Source organism: Typopeltis vanoorti, chromosome 3 (assembly GCF_054136105.1).
Source record: "Typopeltis vanoorti isolate ZY-2024b chromosome 3, IOZ_Tvanoo_1.0, whole genome shotgun sequence".
In the NCBI taxonomy this organism is placed as follows: Eukaryota; Metazoa; Arthropoda; class Arachnida; order Uropygi; family Thelyphonidae; genus Typopeltis; species Typopeltis vanoorti.
Genome location: NC_143551.1, coordinates 167,655,156 through 167,667,269, shown reverse-complemented (window position 1 = coordinate 167,667,269; position 12,114 = coordinate 167,655,156). Strand labels below are relative to the sequence as shown.

The 12,114-nt window shown below is 35.2% G+C and overlaps 1 protein-coding gene across 1 annotated transcript in view; it reads right to left on the bottom strand.

The window, feature by feature from the left end:
* LOC150108732 (disco-interacting protein 2-like) overlaps window positions 1–12,114 on the bottom strand; it is a 936,780-nt gene that overhangs the window by 390,291 nt on the left and 534,375 nt on the right. The window contains exon 23 of the mRNA XM_090416186.1: window positions 11,859–12,001. Within this exon, the coding sequence (XP_090272312.1) occupies window positions 11,859–12,001 (143 nt within the window). The remainder of the gene's footprint in view (window positions 1–11,858; window positions 12,002–12,114) is intronic.

Below are 12,114 nucleotides of genomic sequence, written 5' to 3'. Positions count from 1 at the left end.
ATCTTTATCTTTTAGATATGTTATTATTATGCAGCCTAAATAATTAAACTCTGTCATCTGTTTCTATTATTTTATTTTCTATAACTATTTTTGATCTAACATGACCTCGACCTTTAAATACCATAACTTTTGTTATCTTTGGTGAAATTTTTAAATCGCATTGTTGGCTTATTTTGTTTAATTCATAACCTAATTTATGAAGGTCATCTTCATTGTCTTATAATATAATCTGATCATCTGCATTCAGCATTGTATCGATAACAGTTCTTCTGGTTAAATGGACACCTTGTTTTATTGTTGTTTTCCATAATTTAATAATTTGATCAATATATATATATATATATATATATTGAAGAGTTGAAAATAAGCTACATCCCTGTTGGATCTCTTGATTTATTTCAATCTCTTTGTTAATTTATTGCCTAACTGTAACCGTATTTTTATATCTTTAACCTTTGTATAGCTCATACCAAATGTAATGGATATCCTTGTTTTTTCATTATATTCCACTTTTGATAAAATACACAGTTTTTCCCTGTGTATTTTATCAAAAGCTTTCTCATAATCTATAAAGGCCATATGAGTCTCTAAATTAAATTCTCGTCTTTTTTCAATAATTTATTTTAACACAAATATTGTCTATACATTATCTTCCATGTCTGAAACCATTTCGTTCTTCTTCTGAGAGTAGATTGTTTGCAATATTTCTAAGTATTTTATTCGGGATTTTACTGTAAATTTTGTAACCTGTATTTAATAAACTCATTCCTCTGTAATTTCCACAATCATCCCTGTCTCCTTTCTTAAATATAGATATAACCTTAGCTTTTAACCAATCTGATGGAATCTCACATTTCCTCCAACAATTTTATTATTATTATTTAGCGTATGATGATATAGCAGCCATGAGGTCCCTTTTAAAGGGAAGCACCATCTCAATCCCCCCAAATTTTATCCGGGCTTGGAACCAGCATAGCTGATGAAGATCTATGGCTGGGGCTTAAGTATTCCTGACTGTAATCATGTGTGTTAACAGGGCCGGTTTGCCTGCTTGAGAGAAGAAAAACCTTGCTGTCCATGCACAAGACCAGCTAACTTAGCTATGTCTGAGAAAGATCCTTTAAACTTCTCACGTCTGCGACGAGAAACGGACCCAAAACACTCCTTTGCTAGACATATGGTTGCGAAGTGGATAGTCACTCAGCTAACCACATGGACTCCTCCAACAGTTATTTATTAATTTTAAGATTCTGTGATGTAAATATTCTGCACCATATTTCCAAAGCTCTGTATTTATGCCATCTAATCTGGTTGATTTTCTATTTTTTTGTTACCTTTATTGTTTCTTTTAGTTCTTCCAATTTTATTGGTTCTATATGAATACTGATTTTTTCATTATTATTTTCTGTTATTAAATTTGGGTCATACCATAAATTTTTATATTTTCTATCCATTGTTCTCTTGTATTACGTTGATTTGTGTGATATTTTTTTCTTCGTTGTTTAATTTCCTTAACATTTTGTAAGCTATACTTGCCTTTCATGTATGTCTTCTATTTTATTAATAAATTAGTCCCAAGCATCTTGGTGAGCTTTCTATACTACGGTTTTAGCTATATTTTGAAGGAGCGATTTGTATGCCATTTGTTTTTCTTGTATTGCATTTTCTATATGTGTGTTCCAGATTTTTAATGTTTTTCTTTTTAATATTTTATTTTTCTTTCCAAGAACTTCAGAGGTTGCTTTATGGATTATCTTTATTAAACTTTTCTATTCTTCTTCTTCCATATCATCAGTGGTTTGAACTTCATTAAGGCAATCTGTTAATTATTTTTTTATTATTATTATTTAGAGTATGGCAATCTAGATGCAGTTATGAAGGTACATAAGTCTACTTTTTACATAAATAAATATGTAAAAAGTAAGTGACAAACAATTAGAATAAAACAAAGACACTTATACTTTCAACAAACAAAACACTTATAAGATAAGATCAAATTGTCTGATCCAGTCTATAACAGGTGTTGTCGCCTCCAGGAAGTTGTTTCTTTGACCCATGTATGCATAAAGACTGCACTCAGTAGAAATGTGGTGGATTGATTGATTCGGGTGCCTGCAGTCACATTCCGGTGAGGGAGTTTTTCCCTACTTGTACAGGGAGCTTGCACATCTTCCATGTTTGGTGCAAATTCTGTTCAGTGTTATCCATGTCTTTCGGCTCAGTTCCATACCCGGGATGTTGAGACAATGCCTATCAAACCAAGTTTCAAGTTGGACATTGGTATTTATGCTCCACGTTTGTTTCTATTGTTCTTTGGTATTGTAGTTGGTCGTTCTCAGGTGTTTAGCTTCACGGAGAGGGGGATTTCTTGATTTCAGTCTGTTGGGCTATAGTTCTAGTATGTCGCTGTGTATAGGCAATTCAGTATTTCTGAGTATTTTATCATATTCTCATAGTTGAGCATCGTGTCTTCGTAGGTTTGGTGGTATTAAGTTACTCAGCATTGGGAGCCAGTAAACAGGAGTTGTTTTTATGGTTCCAGTGATAAGTTGCATTGTGGTGTTAAGCTGGTGGTCAATTAATTTGGTATGGCAGCTGATGAGCCAAACTGGAGCTCAGTACTCTGCCACCGAAAAAACCCAATCCGAGTGTGGATATTCGTAATGTGGTTGCTGCCCATGAAATGCCACATAATTTCTGGATGATGTTGTTTCTAGTTCTTATTTTTCCAGCTGTGTTTTCATCATGTTTCTTATATGATAAGGTGCAATCAATTTAATTGTTGGATGTTCAGTCATGTGCTAGTTTATTGCTGAGATGGAATGTTGACACTTCAGTTTTACTTTGGCTTGTTTGTAATCTCCATTTTTTAAAGTAGATATGCATAGCAGCAAGGTCATTTGTGAGGATTTCCTCCGTTTTTCCATCTTAGTTCTCTATTTCTGGTGACTAATGCTATGTCATCTCCATAGCAGAATTTTCTAGATACTATATCTGATAGGTCAGCTATGTATAGGTTAAATAAGAGAGGGGACAGTACTGAGCCTTGTTGTAGGCTGTTGTTGAGTTTCTTCTGATTACTGATCTTTTCTCCAAGGAAAACATGGAAATATCTATTGCTGAGCATATTATTAACAAGCTGTATTGTTCTTCGACACGGTAGTACTTTCATTAATTTATACAGCATGCCCTCTCTCCAGACAGTGTCGTATGCAGCAATTAAATCAAGGAAAACTACAGAAGTCTTTAGGTTTAGTTGAAAGCCCTGCTTAGAATGCTATCAATTAATCATATAATCATAATTGATACAGCATTCTAATGCTTTCTTCTTGCAATAGATATACTTTGTATACTTGTTCTATTAAGAATCAGAAGACCAAGAAAGAGATGGCATGAGACCGGAACAGGCCACTTGGCCTAAATTCCATGTTAGGAAGAAAAAGAAGACTTGTTCTATTTCTTGTGTTTCTTATTTACTTCCTTTCTCTATTTTGCTAGTATTTATGTTTTACAGATTAAAAAAAAACTATGGACTGAACTATACAAACATTATGGGAGAGAGGGGGGATGAAACATTTGAAGAACAAGAATGAAACATTGGAATCTCAGTGGCAAGCTCTGAAGAGAACATTATCATATACTGCATAATGTCAATGTTAATATCATATAATTGTATCACATATTATATCATTATATCATATATAAATTCAACATTATATTATATATCAACTAGAAAAGCATTATTGAGGAAAAAATGAAACAGATGAAGAACAAGAACCAAACATTGGAGTTTCAGTAGCAAACTTTGAAGAGAATTATTTGATTTAGCTAGAGAGCATGTGGTGAAGTTGTCTCTAAGGATAGAAAAACAAGAACACTGTGGTGGACACAAGAAGATAAAGAAGCAGTTCTACAAAAGAAGAAAGCATACCAACAGTTCTTAGCAAGTAAGTCAAGAGATGCCCTAAAAGAACAAAAAAAGAAAAATGCAAGAGAGCTAAGCTATGTGGAAAAGTAGCTACAATAGTCATAAGAAGACTTTAGTTCGAATATAGAAAATAATATCAGGAAGGTGACAAAAGAGTAATGTAAAAGGAATCAAAGGTGATAAAGGTGACAGAAAACTGAAGATAAGACTATCCTAGATGTCTGGAGTGATTCCTTTGAAAGACTGTCAAATGAAACAAGCAGTGACAGAAAAGTAGTAGAAAAATTTTCAAGAGGAATGTAAACAGGAGTACATACCAATAGCTGAGGTACAAAAACTATCAAAAATTTGAAATGTGGAAAGGTAGCTGGAGGAGATGATATTTGACCAGAAATACTTAAATATGGAAGTAAGTATAAAAGTTTTACAGTGATTGTTGTCGTTGTTATGTTCTATCGAGTCGTTTTCGACTCCTGGTGATTCTATGAACATACACACTCCATTCAGATCTCTCTCTCTCTCTCTCTCTCTCTGGCCATATCTTTCAAAATTTCCAGGTGCATTCCAGTTGCTTCTTTAACTCCATCCACCCATTTAATTCTTGGTCTTCCTCTCCTCCTACTTCCATCAACTTTAGCAAGCATCATCTTCTTCTCCAGACTGTCATTTGCTCGTATAATATGTCCAAAGTATGACAATTTTTGCTTGATGATCATAGCTTTGAGGGAGCAATCTGGCTTTATTCTGTCTATCACTGATTCATTGGTTTGTTTTGAAGTCCATGGTATTATTAGTAAGCGTCTCCAAACCCATAATTCGAATGCATCTATCTTCCTTCATTCACTCTTTCTCAGGATCCAACTTTCACATCCATACAGTACCACAGGGAATACCATTGCTTTCACGATTCTGATTTTTGTTGCGAGGCTAATATGTTTATCTTTAAAGATCTTGCTTAAATTTGTCATTGCTTTCTTTCAGAGTAATAATCTTCTAACTCTTCAGCACAATGCCCATCTTTATCAATTCGGGATCCTAGGAGCACAAAATTGTTAACTATTTCCATTTTCTCCCCATCTGCTTCAAAATCATTAAGTTCACACATTGCCATAACTTTTGAGGTTAAGTTTAAGACCATATTTAGCATTTTTTTCTTTAACTTTCATAATAAGTTCTTCCAAATCTTCTTTGCATTCTGCTAGCAAGGTGGTATCATCTGCATATCTCAAATTATTAATATTTCTTCCACCAATTTTAATTCCAACTGAAGACCTCCTCCAGCCCTGCCATTCTTAAAATGTATTTGCTGTACAAGTTAAACAGGTATGGAGATAAAATACATCCTTGTTGCACCCCTTTACCTATTGTGAAATATTCAGTTTCTCCAAGATCTGTTCAGACAGTAGCTTCTTGTTCATAATAAAGATTCCTTAGAAGGATAATGAAATGCTCTGGAACTCCCATTGTTCTTAACACATTCCACAGTTTCACATGATCTACAGAGTCAAAAGCCTTACTATAGTCAAGGAAACAAAGGTAGTAGACATTCTTTTGATATTCTTGTGCTATTTCTATTATCCATCTCACATTGGTGATCTGATCTCTTGTTCCTCTGCCTTTTCGAAATCCTTCCTGTTCATCTGGCATTTCTCTCTTCATGAATGGTTCCAGTCTTTTCTGAATGATCTTAAGTAAGACTTTACTTGCATGAGAAATCAGTGCTATAGTTCTGTAATTTTCACACTCTCTCTTGCATCACCTTTCTTCAATAAAGGTATATAAACTGATATTTTCCATTCCCTAGGCCATGTAGTTGTGATCCAAATTCGCTGACATAGAGCTGTTAAAATTTTAACTGCCTCTTCTCCCAGGGCTTTGAACAGCTCAACAGGTATTCCATTCCCTCCTGGTGCTTTCTTACAGATAGCTGTTGCAGTGTCCACCTCACTTCACTCTCCAGTGGTACTGGCTCCTGTGTATAATCCTGCTCTTCAAATTTCTCAGTAATTTTGGAGTCCATTCTGTATACTCTTTCCATCTTTCTTTGATGTCTGCAGCTTCTGTAAGATATCCTTTGTGTTTAATTTTCAAAATTGTCACCTTGGCACTAAACTTCCCTGTCAGTTCCCCGATCTTTTTGAAAAGATCTCGTTTTTCCTGTTTTGGTCTTCTATTTGTTGGTATTCCTGGTTAAAGTATTTTTCCTTGTCGTTGAAACTCTGCATTCAAATGTCACACTTCGTACAAATTTCCTGTGGCCTTCATTTTCCTCCTTTCCTGAGCAGTCTTGATGGTATCTTCTGACAGCCATTTAAACTTCTTTTTCTTATAAACTGTTGGAATATTCTTCTTTGCTTCTTTAATTATATCTTTAATCTCTTCCCATAGTTCATCTGGTTCTCACACAAACGAGTGTGTTGAATCTGTTCTGTATTCTAATATTCAGCCATATGTTTCCACTGTATGTTTACAGTAGTAGCACTGCATAATTTAGAATACCTTGAGAGGGTCGAATCTGAAATGATCGGAATAGAGCTCTCATAGCACCCATCTATGCTCATCATAGCACCAAATTTCCCTACTGAGTGTTCCAGATTTGTTTACCCCTACTGAGGTAAGATTTATGCAATCATATGTGAAAAGCAGCTGAGAAAAATTGTGGAAGAGAAATTTGGAGAACAAGCTGGGTTCAGGTCAAACAGAGGTTCTCAAGATCAGATTTTCAGTTTGCGACAAACAGCTGAGAAATCAAAAGAATATAACAAGGATCTGTGCTTAATTTTTGTAGATCTGGAAATGCTACGACTGATGCCTAGGGAAAAGCATTTCAAAATACTACATTATATGTGGCAAATTGAATATTATATAGAATGATACAGTCTATATTTAAGTTGTAAGTCAGCAGTTAGAATTAAAGAAAACACAGCAAGACAGTCTGATGTAATATCAGGAGTAAGACAAGGATACACATTGCAGAAAGTTTTTTTTTAACTTGGGTATACTATATGTTAAAGATTCCAAGAAATTATATACTTGGTTTTAATCCTTTTCCCAAGGAAGCAAAACAAAGTTTGGCACTTGAAATATACTCCCGTCTGAGCTACTTTTATACAGAGGCTAATGACTTCATATCATTTGCCTTAGCATGTATCCCATAATGCAAAGCACACCCCATTTTGGACGTGTATAATGCTATGCATAATGGGAAGGACCACTACCCAGATCAGGGAGAGATACCAAGGTTGAAGTAATGCAGAAGCCAAATACCGTATTAACTCGAATATAACTTGCACTTTTTTCCTCAAAATTAATGTTAAAAAATCGTGGTGCGAGATATATGCTGGGATTTTTGGAATTTTTAAGTAAAGTTTTTCAGGCGGAAACTAAATTGACATTTATAATTAAATCCTCTGTATTCATTATAATTTATAATTGCTCACATTGTTTATAAAATGAACACATTTAAATTTTAATTATCAACATAATTCATGCAATCGGCTGCTCACCTTCATCACATGACATATTTGAATCTTTAGTCACAATGCTTCTGTAATTAAATTAAAACAGATCTAATCCAGGACAATAGAGATGCTGGTTTTTTTAAAAAAAACTCTTGACAATTATTTCTGTGAAATCGTTTTCCAAGCTCTCAAAATCAAGTTGCACAACAGCCCTAATGTTGGTCTCTTAATCTTCTCATCTGGAGTCAGGTCATGGTCACTGGCTGCCATCCACTCCATGTAGAAATTTCGTACATTGTCATTTAATGTTTTGTTGACTGATACATCCGAGGGCTGTAGACAATGTGTATGACCATCAGGAATAATGGCTGTCGGTCTTCACATCTGAAAGTTGTTTTACTATTTCAGTTCCTAAGTATCTGTGGAAACTATCCGACATGAGGGATAGTTTCTCTATACATATGGCTGGTGCGTATTAACAAAAGATCACACGACTCAATGACAAAGGCAAGCAGATGTTTGTCGGTTTGCCTTTGTCAATTATGTGTGAGATATACGCAAGGCCGAGTTGTATTTGAGTAAATACGGTATCGCATATACACATAGTCAAAAGGTGCTCGACCTTATTAGTAAAAAATCTTTGAATGAGAGAAAGACGTAGGAAGTTTTTTTTTTTTTTTTTTTTTTTTTTACTGCCTTTGGTATATTATACGTTAAAGATACCAAGAAATTATAGACTTGGTTTTAATCCTTTTCCCAAGGAAGCAAAATAAAGTTTTACACATGAATATATTTCACATCTGACTTGAATTTACACATCAATATATTTCACGTCTGATGTGAAATATATTGATGTGTAAAACTTTGTTTTGCTTCCTTGGGAAGGATTAAAACCACATCTATAATTTCTTGGTATCTTTAATGTATAATATACCCAAAATAAAAAAAAAAAAAACTTTCTACATCTTTCTCTCATCCAGAGATTTTTATTAATACGGTCAAGCACCTTTTGGCTACGCATATATGAGATATGACTCCTGCATTACTTCAACCTTGGTATCTCTCCTGAGTCTGGCTCCCACTGATGACACCTCAATAAAGGTCGAAACCAATCTGGGTAGTGGCCCTTCCCATTATGCATAGCATCATACATACATACCCAAAAGGAGGTGTGCTTTGTATTATAGGATACATGCTAAGGCAAGTGATATGAAGTCATTAGCCTCTATATACAAGTAACTCAGATGTGAATATATTTATGCACAAAAACTTTGTTTTGCTTCCTTGGGAAAAGGATTAATACCAAGTATATAATTTCTTGGTATCTTTAAGGATACAGATTATTTCCACTCTTATTCATCATCTATATGGATTGCATAATGAAAGAAAGAAAGTGGCATGAAACCTAATACCAGAATTAAAGATATGAAGTTTAGCTTTTTGTGTTATGCACTACTAAAAACATCCAAAACAAGTCTCTAGGATTCTCTAAATTGAATAGCGGCTGTAACTAAATTTGGCATGAAAATCTGCAATAAAAAGAACAAAATTATGAAATCAAGAAGGAACACAGAAAATTTCAGCTGCATTCTCTATGGAGAATGCAGCTGAAACTATAGAACAAGTAAAATATTTCAGCTATTTAGGAACACTTTTTAATGAAGATGGAAAATTAAAGTTGGAAATCTATCTATATGTTCACTGGGCATCCACAAGTGTCGTATGGTCACTCTGATGCTTGGTGATGTGCCTCGCCATGTGGTCCTGTTGTTTGCTTTTCTGGAGCCCTCAACTCTCTGAGGATCAGTCACTCCACACACACACACACACCATCCATCCCTCTAATTGATGGTCTACCCCTTCCTCTTTTTCCAGGAACTTTATCTTCTATTACTGTTCTGAGAAGTCCCCCTTCCATCCTTTCAATGTGTCCAATATATTTTAACACGTTCGCTGCCACGCTACTTTGGCATGGTCTGTTCCCCTACGCCGAGCAGTTTTACTTCTTCAAGGTCAGTACGATAATCTCGTTACCGGAGGTAAACGTCCTACGAGTATACTCGTAGTTGGCTTGTACAGAGCATGTATGGTCTATGAGAATACACAGTTTTGAAGCTAGCCCCACAAGCCAAGCATTTTCACTTCTTCAAGGTCACTACAATAATCTCGTTCCCGGCGGTAAGCGTCCTACGAGTATACTCGTAGCTGGCTTGTGAAGCAGGTTTACCCACTACGAGTATACTCGTAGTTGGCAGCGAACGTGTTAACTTTCTTCTGTCAATATCCTTAAGGAGCTTAAAGTTCTACTGATCCTTTCTAACACCCATTCATTTGTATGCCTTTCAGTATATGATATCCTCAACAGCCTTCTGTAACACCACATCTCAAACACAGATATCCATTTCTTATCCGACTTCTTTAGGTTCCAAGTCTCACATCCATAAGTCACTGTTAGAAAAACAACTGCATCCAAAATCCTCAACTTCATTCCCATGGAGATAGATCCATCCTTCCAGATTTTAGACAAGTCTCTGACTGTTGTTTTAGCCATTCCTAACTTTCTCCTGACATATTCTGAACAGCAATTCTTCACATTAATAATGGATACCAGGTGCTCAAACTTGCTGACTTCCTTAATTCTTTCTCCATTAAGGTACACTTGTTTCTCAAGAGCTTCCTTGTTTGTATTTTCTTTGAGAACCATAATCTTCATCTTGCTAGGATTGAGTTGAAGTCATCTGTTATTACTGATCTTGTTAATTTTGTCAAGAATTAGTCCTAGTTCTTCCATGTCATTACAAAGGAGTAATGTATCATCAGCATACCTCAGATACCTACCCTAATACCTGTCTTGAGCTCATCCAATGCTTCATGCATGATATCCTTCACACATATACTAAACAAGTGAGGAGAAAGCAAACTTCCTTGCCTAACTTCTTTTTCAACTTGAAGTCAGTCAGTCAATCCAACACCTGTTCATAACATGGCTTCTTGCTCCCTGTACAAGTTGGCTATCAAGCTGATAGTGTGTTGAGGAAAATCCATTCTTTTCATTACTTCCCACAGTTTCACATGCTCAACACCATCAAAAGCTTTAGAGTAGTCTAAGAAATACATTACCAGAGGGAGTCTGAATTCTTTATATTTTTCTATGATCTGTCTAAGGCAAAGGATCTGATCTCTGGTGCCCTTACCTTTCCTAAAACCTGCTTGTTCCTCAGGCATATCTGCCTCAACTTTGACCTCAATCCTATTTAGCATGATCTTCAATAAAATTTTGCTTACATGAAATATTAAACTAATAGTGCTATAGTTCTTGTATGCCTTCATATCACTTTCTTATATAGTGGTATGAAACCTGATTTCTTCCAGTCTCTAGGCCATGATCCTGTCTCCCATATCCTTGTAATCAATCTATGAAACACTCTTATCCTTCCATCCACTGTGGCCTTAATTAACTCTGCTGGGATTTCATCTGCACCTGGGGCCTTATTGCTGTTAAGCTGCTCAACTGCTCTTTCAACTTTATGCCTAAGTGGAGGAGGTTCCAAATCAAATTTTCCTGATCAGAGGGCTCCACATTTTCTTTATCCACTCTGCTGCAATTTGGAAATAGACAGCACAATAAGTAAAGCTGATATAGTGAGGAACCTGTTCAATACACTTATATGAAAAAAGGAGATAAATTAGCCAAAATATTAGAATAGTGGTATACAAGACAGTGTTCAAACCACTTTCAAATTATGAATCTGAGAGTTGAGTTAGAAATAAAGCACTTGATCAAGGATTAGAGGTCACAGATATGAGAGTTCTAAGAAAAATTAGGGGCCTGAACAGATGGTATCAGTGGAAGAATCATATTAAATAAAGACCTTAGGAAGGAACTTGACATCATTAGCATTTAAGAACACGTTAGCAGGGCTGAATCTAAGGCAGTATGGTTACTTTAACAGAATGGGAGAGAGTAAAGGTTAGAAAAACAGGTGCTTTTCTAATAACCTAGAAGAAGACCAAGGCCAAGTGGATTGAGTCAGTTGAAGTAGCTTAGAAGACTGTAATGCTAGATATGAAAATATTAGAGTGCTAACAAGGAAGAGTGTAATTTGGAGGAAAATTGTTAATTGCAGATTAATAATAATGTAACATTAATCATTTATTGCTGTCATAGGTTCAAGTTACATATCAGGAAATTGATGATGATGGTCATTACTTTTTTGTATTAAATTTGTGCTGCTGTTAAAGAAAAAAATAACAATAGACCATACAGATGAAAAGGTTTGATAGAAATCAGAATGGTCTTCTGTAGGACTATCATAGTATTCTGTATACTCCTTCAAGACACAACTGAGATAAAGAAAATATTTTAAGTTTTCACTTGCCAAAATGCAAATATTGCTGAGGAAGGGGGGTATAATATGAATGATAATGAAAAGTGCTTTATTAAAGAATACACAGTGAAATAGATTTACCTCCAGGCATTACTTGTCCACAGTCCTGAAGAGTTAAGGATGTAAGACTATTTTCCTGATCCACGCGAATTACTCCATAACTTAAAGCTGACATGGACAGCACACCACGACCACAGGATACAGGGCCTAATATCTGACCTGGTCTAAAGTATTAAAAGACCTTCATAAAAAAATGGACATCCAATTTCTGTAATTTTACTCACTTCAAAGAAAGAAGGTTTTAACACATCAGAACAAATTTCTTGAAATACATTTG